At 41.2% G+C, this 16,858-nt stretch overlaps 1 protein-coding gene across 1 annotated transcript in view; it reads left to right on the top strand.

Annotated features, from left to right (window-relative positions):
• Positions 1-16,858, top strand: part of Dchs2 (dachsous cadherin-related 2) — a 217,662-nt gene that overhangs the window by 104,400 nt on the left and 96,404 nt on the right. The window contains exons 2-3 of the mRNA XM_035451843.1: positions 2,347-2,538; positions 15,116-15,347. Of these exons, the coding sequence (XP_035307734.1) occupies positions 2,347-2,538; positions 15,116-15,347 (424 nt within the window). The remainder of the gene's footprint in view (positions 1-2,346; positions 2,539-15,115; positions 15,348-16,858) is intronic.

Here is a 16,858-nt window from a genome sequence, read left to right as displayed (position 1 = left end):
GCACTGGGATCAGCTGAAGGGGTGGATTCAGAGGTGTATTTCTCTCTGGTCTTCTAAGCTTGTGCTCAGGCTGTGAGCTTGTTCTAACACTGGAACCAACAGCTCCCTGCTCTGACATCAGCAGGGTCTCTATGGAGGCCTGTGGCCCAGCTTCCTAACTCATGAAGGTTTCCTCCTGAGGCACTGAGGAAGCAGTTTTCACTTTCTGGTTTTTAAATTGCCTATCTATCTTTCTATCTGTCTGTCTATTTATTTACGTATTTATTTTCACCATTCAATGGGCACTGGGTATTACAAGCCCCATAAAAATTCTAAGTCAATTCTAGGCATCCAAGATCCATTATACCAGGCAGTGGGGTATGTTGCTAAAACAGGAGGTAAGTATTTCTGGGGTAGTGAAGAGCAGAGGGGTACACACTCTCATTTTATGCTTCTGAGCTCAGATCAGCACCAACTGAGATGGGTACTCTTTCTGATTTTTGATCCCTTATATTTTTCTTTGCCAAAAATCTCCATGAGAAAAAGCCCTAAAGTGGAAACAGGGAACATGTTTTCATATGAGCCAAAATACTTGGTTATACATGCTATTAAAGGCTGAGAATGGATTTTAGAATTTATTTTGTTGAATTTGTCTGCTGATGCAGCCAAAATTGTTGAGACGACCACATGGCTTCAGAGGATGTAGTTGTTGTCTTTGGGACCCAGTGGTTAGTCAGTTATTAAAAGCTGTCAGTATGGAACAGACCAAATGGATTTGGACATGAATTCCTTGTAGCAGGGAAATTTGTGGATTGTCTGGCTCCATCCAGCTAGTGAAAAGCATGACTTATGAATACATTAGCTGGTTGCAGAGAATGAATGATTTTGCCAGAAAGTGTGAGACAGATGATAAGATAAATGTATAAGATGAAGATGAAGAAGAAAAGAAGTTTCATCTGTGAAATGGACAACCAGGTAGCCCATTGTCATGAATCTGTCCTATGAATTTTAAGTAGGATGTTTGCCAACATCTCAGATGCCAGATGGACTCTTGTGATAAGCACTAAGTGTGCTACCCAAACACCCCCAATGTCACATTCCTGTTATCTGCTCAAGACAGTGTGTTGTAAGGGGTAGGCTGGTGGAGAACTGGTCCTTGAACCTGTTTAGGGGATGGAGTATCATTTGGGAAGTGTGACAATCAAGCAATCAATGAATGCTTATACTGATAAAGAATGTCTCTTTTATTCTAAGTACTATTAGATGTTTACTGTCACTGTTGATTGGGTCAAAAAATCAAAGAAATTACATTGAGCCTGCAGGTTTAGGAAACTGGTGTTTTATGAGACACATTACACACCACCTCTCCCTTTATCTGTAGTTTCTCCTTCTCTGGTTTTACTTATTCTGATCAACTGGTCTGAAAATGTTAATGCAACATTCTAGAAATAAACATAAAATTTGAATAGCTATTCTTGATATTGCAATGAGATCTTGACTGTTCCTACCTAGGGTGATACATCATCTCTTTGACCAGTGTACATTTTTCTTTACTTGGTTATTGGTTATCATTAATTCCTCATTGTACTGCATGCTCGATGTCATACACATATAGGCACTGTGTGTTTTAGAAACTCACTGTGAGTTTTTGGTCTTCATCCTCTTTGGTGAGGAGTGTAATATAGTTAGTTAAAATAAATGTTTTCATAGCTCTAGTTGGGTTGGCTATAAGACTGCTATAAAAATGTCATGTATGGGATAAGAACAAAGCACACTTCCTCCTAGGCAGTGACAGTTATGTGTCCATGCACCTGCTTTAATGAGTGAGGGGTAGCTGGCATTTCATCCCTGTGTGCATGCTAGACAAGAGAGGCATGGCTAGTGTCTAGTTGGCATGGCTATGCAGGTCTCTGGCTGGGACATCCCTTCTTCTAGATAGAAACCTGACCTGGGAGATGCATATCTCACTTTCTAGGGTGACTTTTGTCTTGACTTTGGTTTTCTAGAAACCATACCCCTTACTGTCCAGCTTTTTTTGTTTGTTTGTGTTCATGCTGCTGCTCTCAAAGTGGGAAACAACAGATATCTTGTAAGTTTTTATAGCCATATGAATGTTTATAAATCCTTGCGATTAGACAAGGTCACTCGGGTATAGTGAAAGGATAGGAGACCTCAGCCTTTTAATTGGAGTGGTCCAAGAAAGAGAGGAGAGTTATCCAAAGGAAGAGGAGAAATACTGAAGACTGGTTAGGCAGGAAGCTGGAGAGGAGAGAGCTAAGCCAGGGCTCTGTTTTCTGGGCAGTCTTGGGGATGAAAAATCATTGTCAGCATGTCTGTGACCTTGCTGACCTTCTTTCCATCTTACAGGTGAAAGCCACCGATGCAGACTCGGGGCTCTATGGCTTAGTCGAGTATTCTCTTTATGATGGATTCCAAAGCTATGAAGCACCTCCAGCATTCCAGATTGACCCGCAGGATGGGCGCATCTGTGTCTCCCAAGACATAGACAAGGAAAGGGATCCAGGCACCTTTGACTTGCTGGTGAAAGCTAAGGATGGGGTAAGTTTTTGCTACTAAATCACCAAACACTCCCAAAAGTGAGCTACAGTGAACAATGGGAGCACAGCAATGGTGTGATAGCTCACTATGTTCCACAAAGCACTACTTCCCTCTAATACCAAGTGTTATATATATTATCAATCAATCCTTGATGGATTCCAGTATCCACACTATTGTAGGATTAAGGTCTCTTTATTCCAGAAGACACCAAGGTAAAACACAGGCCAGAGCTAGGTTATAGAACCCAGCCAGCGCGGCCAGAACAAAAGGGCCCAGGGTCCCCACGTGCAGCCCCTTAAGAAGCTCTCTTATGTCACCCGGGCTTTCCTTCACCACGCCCTTATGGGCAAGTCCCGGGTCCACCTGGTACCTGTCCCAGGACTATTGGGCGGGGCTAGGGTGTCTCCCTACACACTATGTTTAAGGTTCTGGGTTATCTAATTGTATCTTTTAATAATTGGTGTGACCAAGTGAGACCACACATTAATTTGATTTATATAACCCTTGAGTTCCCACATTACCCTTATCCTTCCTATGGCATTTTAAAAATCAGGTCACTTGTCCTGTACATTTTCCACATGCTGAATGCAGTTGATTGCATTCTTAGGATTGGTTTAATTTGCTCTTTTATCTTCACTGTTCCCTATACATTAGCGTTCAGCACAGGGGCCTGAGTGGTTTCGTGTTTCTTTAGGGCTGTGCATTTTCTATCAGCAGAGTGGTCTTTCTCCAATTCTATCATTCCTTTTGCATTTACTATGTGGGCTGCTTTGACACTAATGCTCTTATGTCAACCATTTATTACCCTGAATAATAATTCATACAGGAAAGGCAAGATATTCTCTCTCTCTCTCTCTCTCTCTCTCTCTCTCTCTCTCTCTCTCTAGTTTTTAGTATGGTCAGTTTCTGCTCTAACTGATACCAAAGGTGACTATTTTTCCTTGTTTTGAATATAAACTCCTCGATCTTATATATCTGGCAGATTCAATACACTGATGACCTTATCATTTTAAAAAAAACATTTATTATTTTGTTTTATGTGCATGGATGTTCTGCCTGCATGTATGTCTGTGCACCTTGTGTATTTCTTGTGCCTACAGAGGCCTAAAACTGAAGGTACAAATGGTTGTGGGCAGCCATGTGGGTGCTGTATAGGTAAATACAGGTTAACTGTATTTACCTCTGCAAACGTAACATTTCTTCTAGCTTTATGAAGTGTGTGCCACATTGACAGTGTCTATAGTTACCCAGCTGTGTAAAGCACACCAGAGTTTCCTTCTGTGTGATTCTAACTTGTGCTCCATGATCATGCCCATCACATCCCCCATGTCTCAAATTCCTCCCAAACTTTTGTAAACACCCTACCCTTATGCTTTGAAATAACCTTTGTATTTCCCATGTAAATTAGATCACATGGCGCTTCTCTTTCTGTGCTACATTTATTTTACTCAACATAATTACATCTGCTACCATCTACAATGCCACAAATGACAGCTCATGTGTCCTGGCTCTTGCTGCCTCAGAGTCAACTTCACCATTGCTTATCTCGAGCTGATGAGCACATGTTTAACTTTGCTCATGGTCACATCCTTTGTGATTGTCATGTAGACCCCCTCCAGGAGCAGACTTCAGGATGTTGTCTCCCAACAGTAACAGTCTTGCTGGCTGCCTGTCACCTTTGCCCACCCTCTACTCTTACCTAGCCTCTGTTTTCTCTTCTTGGACCTAGGTGGTTTTAGCTGTCCCATAATTCACTGTTCATTCACAGAAGGATGGGGTAGTACAAAAGTCTCCTTCTAGGTCTTTTCTCCTTAGAAGAGTTGTAGTCCATGGCTCAACACCATGGCTACCAGAACACCAGATGACATCATAAGAGTTAAGTGGTAATCTCAGTCTTCACCTAATTGCTGCTTTCTTTCTCAGAGGAAAAACTGCATCCATAAACCTGATAGTTGTCTGAATATTTGCTCCAGTAGCTATTGGTATTGATAGTGCTCAAATAGAGTGATAGACATTTGGTAGTCCAGTCTGGATACAAGCTCAGTCCCTGTGTAAATATTGCTCCTTGTGAGTGTATTCTGGCTTAATGTATATACGGCTTGTACTCTCAAGGAAATGGCCAGAAAATAGTTCCTTGTGTCTCCCAGGCTCCCATCTGGTGGCCACCTCTGATCTTCAAGGTTAATTTATTTCCTCTTAGCTTTGGTGACCAGATGAAGAACCAGAAGTCTGTGTAAGGGTAGAAATGTTTCCACTGGGGGGTGCATACACCCCAGCAAAAGTCACTGGATATCCATTTCCTTGTGCCATCACCATAGCCTAGAGAGCCTCAGAAATGAATCCAAAACTTCGACTTTATTCCGGATATCTTTTCTGATTTTATAGGTGTCGAGTTCCTGAGACAAACAAGTGTTTTTGTTATTTAATTATTATCCTCTAAAGGGACCAATCCATAGTCTCAGGATGAATACTGAAGGATATATTTAATCTTGGTGAAGGTGTGTAGCACAGAGTTCCTTTTAAGTCCTTTTTAGCATCTTGTGGTTGGAAGTAGCTCATCAAAGCTATCAGGCTTCTAACAGCTTCCTGATCTTGACCCTGCTTAGACCTCAAACTGCCTATAACATTCCTCATGCGTGCTTTGCAGTTTATACACAAGAAACAACATAGGTTGACCTGGACCAGTCCGTCCTTCTGTGATAGGATCCTAAGTGGGCAGGACAGGAGATGAGAAAATAAAGAAGACAGTATTGTTTGGGATCAGGGGGTCTTGCACAAGCTGATGGCTCATGTGACCAAGCTTATTAAGAAGTACAACATCTTATATACTATTTCCAGGGGCAAAAATGGATGAGGTCAGCAGAAACTATCATACATGGGAGAAGTCAGTGGGAAGTCCATCAAACAATATTCCACAAGGGAAACAAATGATATCTCAAGGACACCAGAGATTAGCACACTAAGTATCCTTGGCACTGATGGGATAAGTTGGTTTCTCAGGCCATAAGCAACTACCCCACGGCCAAGCCCAAGTCCTTTATTGGCATTGCCAAGCATATTCCTCCTTTAGAAGAAGAACTGTGTTCCTTTCCACACATCAGGACCTCGGCGAACATTTTGGATCAACCCAACCCTCAGCATTATAGGTGCAATGTATGAATGCCTGCCTGTATGTACACGTACATAACACACACACACACACATACATGCACACACACACATACACACACACACACACACACACACACACACACACACACACACACACACACACACACACACACACACACACACACACACACACACATGTGCAAGCATGCATGCAAGCAGATAAACATACGGGCATATGTCAGGTAACCAGTGTCCTGTGTTACTGCATAATCTTTATGAAGTCCTGTGATAAGCACAGTGTTTCAACAGGGTGAATGTTACATCTTTAATAAACACTAGCAAGCATAGATTGCTCAAAATCATGTCATTAAAAAGGCTGGCACAGATGAAGATAAAAATTGCTAGTGACCAAATAGATAGCCCCTAAAAATAATCTAGACTACATTCGTAGGATAATTAAAGCAGGTAAAGTATTTTAGGTTTAAGCTGTGGGGTTTCTGGCCATAATGTGTTTATTTAAAACAATAAACTGAGCCTTGGCACAGGTCCTTTAGTTATTTAGAGTCATTTTGACAATTCGTGTTTTTTCCTCAGATTCTTTCTCTTTCTAATAAATGACCTGCATGTCCTTGTTAGAAAATTGCTGAAAATCCATTTGCAGGTGGTTCCTAAGAGGTTTTTAATCTATCGATAGAACAATTTTTCTTACAAAGCACTCCAGATGTTCTGTGCATCTTCTCTCCTGCTCAATTTGTCTTTGTGATGACTGTCAATATACATTTCTAATCCAGTCTCTTCTCCTTTTCTACTGACACCACATCTGAAACATCCTATTTTTGCTGTTGCAGTGATTGCTATTTATCTCACACACAGAGGATGCTATGAAATTATATAATGGAACCAATTAATTGGATTGGCAGTCAAGTTATTGTCTACAGTTAAGCTCTACAATTTAATTATACCATCCTTCTGTCTAAGCTTTGTATTTCTTTTTCTGATACATTTTCACAAACAAAGCCATCAGTTTTTGGAATGCATTAATCATTCTCTCCCCACTTTTGTAACATCCAGAATCCCATAACTGAAATATGTGTGTGGAAAACAAAAAAGATTTCTACTTCATCTTCCCACTCAAGACTTAAGGAAGTATTTTGACAGACACTCTAGAGAATAAATTGGCTTAGCACCTCCCCATCCTGCATCTTCATGATAAGAGCTGGCTATTGGGGTTGGAATCCATGGTGTGTGTGTACTACTGGTGGAATTGCAAATAAGCTTTCTGAATAAAAGAGTGTATCCATTTACTTTCTAATGTTATCTTATCACATTTCATAAAAGTATTCAATTATTTGTCATTTTAAGTTGTGTGTGTGTGTGTGTGTGTGTGTATGTGTGTGTGTGTGTGTGTGTGTGTATGTGTGTGAGTGCAGGAGACTTAAGAGACCACTGAGCCATCTGTCTAGCCCGTATTATACTCAACTTCTTATTCTACTCTTTTGTTTCACTGATTACTTATCTGAGGATGGTGCAATTACCCAGTGTTCCAGTCAAGGTGTTTGAGCCAAATCTAAAATTTTCCTCCAGCCATTCATTCAAGGATTAAATCTGACATGTCTTAGCACTATTTGTCTTCAGTCTCATCTCTGAGAGCATAAGCTTCCTCATCATCATTACCCACCTTCTCACCTCACTTGTTCAACTCAACATTTTACTTGGACCAATATGCCAGTCACTATTCACTCTTCAGCTCACTTACTGCCACCCAGCAAATTCTGCATAAACTCCACTTGGTCTCTGGCTGTTCCTTCATCTTCTCTTTATGATAGAAAATAGCTTATAGTCCTGGAGATTCTTCCTACTCATTAAGGCCAAGAACTGTAGTTATTGCAGTCTCAAGGTAGTAAGATGGCTGTCTTTCTGTCTTAGTTACTTTTCTATTGCCATGAAAAAAATGACCAAGGTAGTTTACAAAAGAAAGTATTTAATTTGGGTTCATGGTTTCAGAGGTTACAGTTCATGATCACTATGGCAGAGAACATGGAAACAGGTAGACAGGCATGGTTCTGGGTCAGAATTTGAGAGCTCACATCTCCACTCATTAGCACCAGGACCAGAGATCTAACTGAGAATGGCAGGAGTCTCTTAAAACTTCAAAGCCCAACCTCAGTGAGATACCTCTTCCAACAAGGCCACAACTAGTCCTTCCCAAACAGTTGGACATCAACTGAAGACCAAATATTCAGACATATTAGCCCATGGGGGGCCCATTCAAATCACCATAATTTCTAAGTCATTTCTACTCCTTTCTCCGTTGAAAACCAACAGTCTTGGGCCTCCTATTTCAAGAATGTGCTAATGTCACTGGAAAAGAATAAGACACTACCACATTTTTTGAGCCAAATTTGAAGCAAACTTTAATTAAATACTACTGGTGAGAATGATGGACTCTGGTCAGGTCCATTCCAAGGTTCCCAGAAAATGACGACAAATCACTTTTGACAAAGGCTTATAAAGGCAAACCCATAAGGCTATGTATTTCCCACCAGATTCAATCAAGGGCAAGAATATATTCTGACATGCTTTCTACCTATGTTCCTCCTGCCTACATGTGATCAAGAATATCCTGTGAAGTTGGGTCAAACAAACTTGTCTAGAGGATCAAAACCATGTGATTTGTTATCTTACTTAAATAATAGTCTCTGGTATTTCAGGAAGTATCTGTCCTTGGGCAAGAGGCTTACAGGTTAGAGGCATTTTTGTTTTATGGGTCTCTTAGGCACAGTAATTAAAACTTAAAGCATAATTTTGCCCCTCACAAATGTAGTGCAGATACCCTTGCTTGTCACTGTCCTGTTTCCAACTCCCAGTCACTTAAGACTTTTGTACTTGGCTTATTTCATTGTCTTCATGCCCATCACTTTGGTAGTCAGCTTTCCTGCACCACAAGAAAATATCAAAGCTGATTAGCTTTTAAAAAGAGAAGTTTTATTTTGGCTCATGGTTTGAAGATTCAAGTCTGTTAGAGCAGCCCCATTCTCTAGACTTTTGGAAAGATGAAAAACATGGTGGGACATTACCTCATACTAAGTAAAACAAAGAACAATAAACCCTCATCCTGCAATCCCAAACAAAAACATATCCCACGTGGCCTAAGGACTTCCAGCAAGTCCACAGTCTAAAGACCCACAGCATCTCCAAACAGCACCACCTGGGGTCTAAGCCTTGAACACATGGTCACTTGAGGGACTCTCAACACCCTAATTCTAACAACCACCATTTCTTACCTGGGTTTTGAGGTTTCAGTGTAACCATCCAACCCCAACCTCCTCACACTTTGACTTTCTCATTTGCAAAGCTCATCACTTCTTCTGTAATCTTGATTCCAAGCTCACTATCTCCTGATAAGCATTTTAATCACCCATGCCACTTAACTCAGTGCTTCCCATGCAGACAGGAATTCCTCTTTGGTAAGATCACTGGAGAATTACATATCACTAAAGTCACTCCCATGCAATTTCCCTTTCTGGGAAACTGGTAAAATCCCTGCTGCTTTGTCTGCTCTAAAAAAAGAACACTTGCATTTGAGAGGAACTGCCTCTTCTCCCTGCTACCTGTCTCTCCCTCATCTGGTTATCAGCTTGTGTTCTCTGCCTGCTTCCCTGTTAGCAAATCACACTGTTTACATCAGAGGCAAATCCCCCTGAGCCTCAGGTTCCATGCACCCCAGCCTGCTCTAGACTATCACTCCATAGTGACCTTTTCTTCTTCTTGTATAGTTGAATTTCTCAAATTCTTTGGGGTGGCTCCCATAGCAAACAAGACATAATAGCAACCTCTACCTTCAAAACCAAACTCCCTTTAATTTTATATACCTTTTAAGGAAACCATTTACTTTTCTTCTATGCCATAGCAAATAGATTTGGAATAGCTGTATCTACTTCTCATTTTTTCAACTTCCTCCCACTTTCTCAGAAAGCTGATTTTATTATAGCTGTGGCACATCCTGGGTTCTCATTCTATTCATTTCTATTTTACTTGGCCTCTCAGTTAATCTGAAAATATTCTTTGAATCCTGTCTTGCTTGGCTTTCATGCTACACAGCTTACCAATCTTTCCTTAGCAAGATGGGCACTCATTTCTCTTCATTTTCATGCATGAAATGTAGACTGAGATGCAAAGCACAGCTCACTGGAGCTAAGAATGGTGGGGGACAGATATTAATATCCCACTATTTAGTTGTGGAGGACAGATATTAATATCCCACTATTTAGGAGTCCCAGAATGTGCCAGCAAAGAGAATAGAAAATAGAAAATTTCCAAAGTAGAAATAATAGAAGAAAAATTTCCATATGTGCTGATTGCCTCAGGCAGCCTTCTGGGCCTCCTATAGTAGATATTTTCAAGCTTTGTGCTTTTAATAAGGACATGCACTTTCCCCAGCATAATGTGAAGGGATTGACATCCAGGTAGATTGCTCAGGTGTTTCTAACCTTAACTTTAAAAATGAAATGATCAAAATTAATCAAAATGATCCATGACTTATTTATGGAAGTTTGAGATAAAACTGAGAAATAACAATGCATGGATTTAGGGAATGAAGTAGGCACATGCTGCTGTGTAAGCAATTATCCCTCAACTTTGAAGCTTGATACAGTTTGTAATTGCCAGGAATCTACAGGCACTCACAAGAGTGGTTCTGCCTCAGAGTCGCTTCCAATTGGCATTAGGAGATGTTTCCTTGAGCCAGACAACACACTGTTACAGAGCCTTGAGAAATGAAGCACCTGTGCTTACATTCACTTTCCTGCTGCTGTGGCCTTGCAGGATGCTGGTTTCCCAACATGCTCCTTCCAAAGAGAGTTATGTGATTCAGAAAAAGTGAGTACAAGCCCACAGGTTAGCATGACTGCAGCCATCTAGGTGTAACTTCATCCCAACACAGAAAAAGTCGTGTCAGACTGATGCATGACTTCCATCTTCAGAGATGTTGGGTATGTTTATAGTCTTGAGGAAGGCTGAAGGATACTCTGGTTTGCCATGGCCTACTTTATTAAACTTAGCATATAATGCCCTTCCTCATGGCATAGGATGTAGGAATCCACTTGCTCAGCTGCCCCTCAAAACACACTTTTGTCCATGAGTTACCGATGATCTCACTATGGAATATATCAGAAAGAAGCTTTTGAGGCAAAGAATTGACTTGGTTAATTTGCTATTTTCACATTTTTTGTTTGTTTGCTTTTTGAGACAGGTTTTCTCTGTGTAGCCCTGGCTGTCCTGGAACTCCCTCTGTAGATCAGGCTGGCCTTGAACTCAGAGATCCACCAAGGCTTTACATACCACATTTTAAAGCATTTCTTCTTCTTCTTCTTCTTCTTCTTCTTATTATTATTATTATTATTATTATTATTATTATTTTTATTATGTGTATGCACACATGGAATGTGTATGTTTACCATGGTAAGTGTGTGGTAAGAGGATGATGTTGTGGAGTCAGTTCTTTCCTTCCCATTTTATGTGGGTTTCAGGGCTCTAACTCATGTTCCTAGACTTGGATGACAAGTAGCATTACCCTTGGAGGGCACATTGCTAGCCCTGCAGTATGTATTTTACCAATGAGATGCATTATATTACCTTTCTTTTTTCCTCCATTATTTTATTTAAATTAGAAACAAGATTGTTTTACATGTCAATCCCAGTTCCCTCTCCCTCCCCTCCTCCCCTGCCCCCCACTTAAGCCCTACCTATCTCATACCATTTCTGCTCACCCAGGGAGAGTGATGTCTTCCATGGGGTGGTCTTCAGAGTCTGTCATATCCTTTGGGATGGGGCCTAGGCCCTCCTCCATGTGTCTAGGCTGAGGGAGTATCCCTCTATGTGAAATGGGCTCCCAAAGTCCATTCCTATGCTAGGAATAAGTACCAATCCACCTCCAGAAGCCCCATAGATTTCTGAGGCCTCCTTACTGACACCGTCACATAATAATTAAAACACCAAACATACAAAATAAAGAAAGATTATTAAGAGCAGCAAAGGAAGAAGGCCAAGTAACATATAAAGGCAAACCTATCAGAATTACACAGGACTTATCCATGGAAACTCTGAAGGCCAGAAGGACCTGGATAGATATTCTACCAACTCTGAGAGAACACGGATGCCATCCCAGACTATACCCAGCAAAGCTTTCAATCACTATAAATGGAGAAAACAAGACATTCCATGACAAAACCAGATTTAAATGATATGTAACCACTAATCCAGTCCTACAGAAAGTACTGGAAGGAAAACTCCAACCTAAGGAAGTTAACTACACTCACAAAAAACATAGGCAATAGATAATCCCACTTTACCAACAACCAAAAGAAAAAGCAGGGTAAATCCACACACAATACAAATCAAAACCAAAAAAGAGTAAGCACTCAATGGTCCTTAATTTCCTTCAATATTAATGGTTTTTACTTACCTATAAAAAGACACAGGCTAACAGAATGTATACATTACCTTTCTAAAATGCATTAAAAAATTCTTAGATAAACCTATCTGTTCCTAAGTATTTAGGATGTGGAGCTTGGAAGATCTAGTATGGCCATTCCCTCTGAGTTGGACATGCTTACTGTTGCTATCTTGAATTGAAGCAGTTGTGCCCACCTGCAATTGACCCTCATGAGATTGGAACCACCAACATTTCCACATGGAGGGAGAAGAAAACCCACGAGGTTCCTTACCTCCTCTTCCTGGGATATATAATCTATAGGGTGAACACTATTGGAAGGAGACTCTTCATTAGTGTGAGTACGCTGTGTAGAGGACTCAAGTGATGACAGCTTTTATGAACTGTCAGTCATACAATGGTATGGTGTCTCAGGGATGCAGCTGCCCATGCTACCCTGCTTCTCTAAGTGATTCCAGTAAATCTATTGGTTCACCAAGCTAGACAGAATCTTTTGATGATGGAATCCCTTTTTTGACCTGTTGTTGCTCTCCAATCTGGGACGAGTAGACATAGAATAGACATTTTCTCTCTAGGAAACTTGTGTAGCAGACCTTATAGCTGACATTTATGAATTCTTTATAAATACTTCCATCTGTATTATATACTTCATTCCAGTGACAGGCCTGTGAAATCAGATGCCAGGCCCCACCTTACACATTTTCCAGAAGAGGTGGGCTAGTCAAGGGTCAGGCTGACTCTTTCTCTCTCTGCAGATTCTGGTTTTGCAAATGGGTGGGTAGAGCTTTATGCCCAGCAGTTTGGGCTTTCAAGTGTTCCGCTGTGCGATAGGGAAAGTGCTATAGTATCTGCTTCCTGGGCCATGTTCCTTTTCTTACCTACAATGGAGCCTGTGATAGGCATTGGGACTATTTCAATCTCCAAGTCTCCATGAAACAGGGGCTTTACACCACAGCAGAGTTTTGAAACCAAGGATGTTTACAAGAAGTCATTAAGAGCTCAGAGGACAAGCGAAGCTTTGTTCCAGGTTAGAACTGCTGTTTACAGTTTTCGGTACCTTGAACTTGTTCCTGGGCCTCTTTGTGCCTTAGTTTCTTATTGCAGTAGGAGAAAAGCCATAGAAATCTTTTTTTTCTCCATTTTTTAAAATTTGAATTAGAAACAAGATTGTTTTGCATGTCAATCCCAGTTCCCTCTCCCTCCCCTCCTCCCCTGCACTCCCCCCAACTAACACCCTACCTATCCCATACCCTTTCTGCTTAAAGAGTGAGGCTGTAACAACCTGTAGAGCAATCTGTGTAAAACACACCCAAAGCATTTGTAGAGGGTTTTTATAGGAAGAAATTTCCCACCTAATGAATTCAGCAGATGATCACTGAGTTTATGCACAAGAGACATTGATAGCTCATCCTTTGCCTCCAGAAGATCCCTTGTTCTGTGACAGTACGTTTAAGCCCGTTGTTGTCCAGCTAACATTTAACTGTGTTTACAGTATTTCTTTATTAGACTCCTCACCGAACTAAGATGTTTGTTATAGAGGGTTTACTGGTAGTGTGGTATTTCCTTCTTGTTGTCTTCTCTCTTTTCATTATGTTGCATTCTCAGTCCTTCTTTTAACTTAAGAAGCTGCTTAAGCTTGAGGAGAAATATACTAGGAAAGGACACAGGGCAAACAAACCTGAGAAGACAGGCAATGAGAGTCTCAGCAGGCTCTCTGTCAGATGCCAAGTGTAGTTCCTATATGCCTCCAGTCAGTCTGCAGTCCCCTCTCCCCACCTCTCTTTGCACTCCTGCAGGTTAGCTGGTTTTCTGTATCAACACACAGACAGGTGGGTAAGTGCATGTTGTCTTCACTACGGTCCTAACCAGCTATTTTTTCTTCTGTTCTAAACGTAACTGGTAGGACTCTGGCACTTCATTCAACTCAGAACATGGGACATCACATTAAATCTAACCATGGATTTCTCAATCCTTTAATCCCTAAAGGGTGGTATACATGGGACGGTAGTGAGAACTGTTTCTGGATTCATGATTAGCCTGTCAGTCATGTTGTCTTTCTCAGCCCCCCCCCCATGCGTTCCGAGTGTCTACATATCCCATTGTTTCTTTCCAATCCTTATTAGCTGTCCTTCCCTTTACTCTCTTCTTGATATCTTCCTCCACAGCAGAGAAAGGCAGCAAAAAGAAGAGAAGGAGCCTGGGAGGAGGGCATACATGAGGAAAACACCCTCTTCCCTTCACTGTTGGACTTACCAAGGACTTTTGTCATAACAAAAGTCTCAAAATGTGCCAGATAGAAACAGAAGATGGTGTTGGGAAGCAAGAACAGATGTTTTCCTTCAGAACAGGGAAACCCAAGGAGATCGTTTCCTTTGACTTTATTTGTTCCCTCCCCTTTGGTTTTAGATGGAGCCCGCAAGAACTCAACAGTCTGAGATGCACTTCCCAGATTGTATAAATATATTTTGAACGTATTTACCATCCCCCTCCTCCCAGATCGGCCCCATCTCTCTCTTCTCTATCCACACAACTTTGTGTCCTCTTAAAAAAACAAAACAAAACCCCAAACTATTAAGAACAATCCATATACCCTTGGGTATGTAGACTTCTTCTGGAGTGTGGTCAACTTGCCAGGGTCTGCACCTTTAGGAAGGCCACTTGAGAAACATTTTCCCCCAGATAACACAAGTCTAGCTCCCTTCAGTAACTGTCCTTTCTCAAATCATTTCCTAATGAGATTTGTTTTACTAAAACAATGGATAGCAATTCATAACCTAAGAGCACAACCAAGATTTATTTATATGACTATATATGTTCTATTGCTTCAAAAGTCTATTTTAGGGCCACTTTTAGTTATTTGATCTCAGTATCACACACACACACACACACACACACACACACACACACACACACACCCGAATGCTGTGTTTCAGAGTCTGTTTGGGGGTTATTACTTATTCTGGATTCCAGTGTCCACAGAAGCTCAGTTGTAATCACTGCTCATTCCTCTCACAGGGTGGTCTCAGTGCTCAAGCTTTTGTCCGGGTGGAAGTGGAGGACGTGAATGACAATCACCCTGTCTTTAATCCATCGACTTACGTGACAAGCATCAGTGGCCAGACCCCGCCAGGCACTGAGATAATCAACGTTCTTGCCAGTGACAGGGATTCTGGGATGTATGGAACAGTGGCTTATGAACTCACCCCAGGAGACATGTCCTCGCTCTTCACCATTGACTCCATTACAGGTATGTTACCTAGAGACAGCTTCACCTTCTGTTAGTAAACATCTAAACTACTTAACAGCGCCCCCCCCCAAAAAAAAACCCAAGAAGAAGTCCAGAGGCCACAGCTGTGTGTTTGAAACAGGCTGGTGTTTTGTTAGCCAAGACCTGGATGAGTCTCACCTCTGCTCACTGAGATTTGGGGATCTTTAGAGACCTATTTCATAATAGTGCCAATCATCAATGTTGGAAAGTCAGTCATTCTTTTTATTTCCCAAACACAGTAGCTGTTCGTCTTCCAAAGAACCTAGTGGTCAGAGTTTTCTAGAAGTAAATATTCGAGGTATTACTCTCTCTTACTTATGTTTATTGTCACCAAAATAATGTTTGGAGTATTTAGATATAAGACATAAGATTTCAAGTAACATTGGAAATAATTGTAGATATTCTGGCTCCAAAATGAGGCTACAAGCCAAGCCAAAGGTTTTGTTTTGTTCCCATTTCTTTATCTGATCTGAGAAATGGGGGAGAATGAATTTTTTACATTAATAGTGTGTTGTGTGCATCCACAGGCTAGTTAGCCGTCATAAGGATATTCTATCATGGCAGCCAGGTGCCAGGCTTTAGACATTGTACATTGTCATATTTGTGATGAACATAGATATGACAAGCCAGTCATGGTCTTCACAGGAAATGCAATGCACTTAGTGTGCCCTTTCCCCCAGCTTCACTACATAGTCACTCTTCCTGTCTGCAAGGTGCACACCCTCTTACTTGTGACATGAGTTGTTTAGCCTGTGGTCTTTACAAGGCAACTCTTTCCTTGCTCAAAATAATTCACTGATGTGGCCCCCTTAACATTTCAAAGATCAGAGGAACATACTTTGGTAGGAAATTAGTCTGCTTATCTCTGCTTTTTCAAAATTCATCTTAACCGAGAACCTTAACTGCCTGTTGTATTCAGGCCCATAGGGCAGTAACATTGCCAAAAATATATAAGTCAGCCATAATCAGGAGATAGGATCTAAGAGCATTTAGTGAATTGTTTTTAAAGGACAGCACACTCATCATTCTGGCTCCCCATAGAAGAGCTTGAAGAATGAGCTGTTATGCATTCTGTTCACAGAAGAGACGTCCCTGTGGGCCATGGTCAGCCCTGTGCCTTCCTTCCTGGCACCCTTTACATAGCAAATGCCATTACTAATCACAGTGAGCACTTTATGTGGGTCATTATCTAGGGACACATCAGAGGGATTTTTTTTCTTTTTAAGCAAAGACCAAATTTGTAATGGAAGTAGCCTTGGGTTACTGTTGTTGGCAGCTCTGATGGTTGTGTGTTTGGGTGGAAGACATTTCTCAGGCAAACAGCATTTGGAATTTGGTTGCACTTAATCACAAATTGTAAGCAGTCCAGGAAGGCTGGCAATGTTTTGTCTTAACCTTTAGAGAATGGAGCAGTGTCATTGCTAGCTGTGGGAAAAAGTCATCCAGGCAATAGACAGTCTCCAACCTGCACCATTGTGTTCCAGAACTTT

Source organism: Cricetulus griseus, assembly GCF_003668045.3.
Source record: "Cricetulus griseus strain 17A/GY chromosome 1 unlocalized genomic scaffold, alternate assembly CriGri-PICRH-1.0 chr1_0, whole genome shotgun sequence".
Lineage (NCBI taxonomy): Eukaryota > Metazoa > Chordata > Mammalia > Rodentia > Cricetidae > Cricetulus > Cricetulus griseus.
This window is presented reverse-complemented; position numbering and strand designations above follow the sequence as displayed.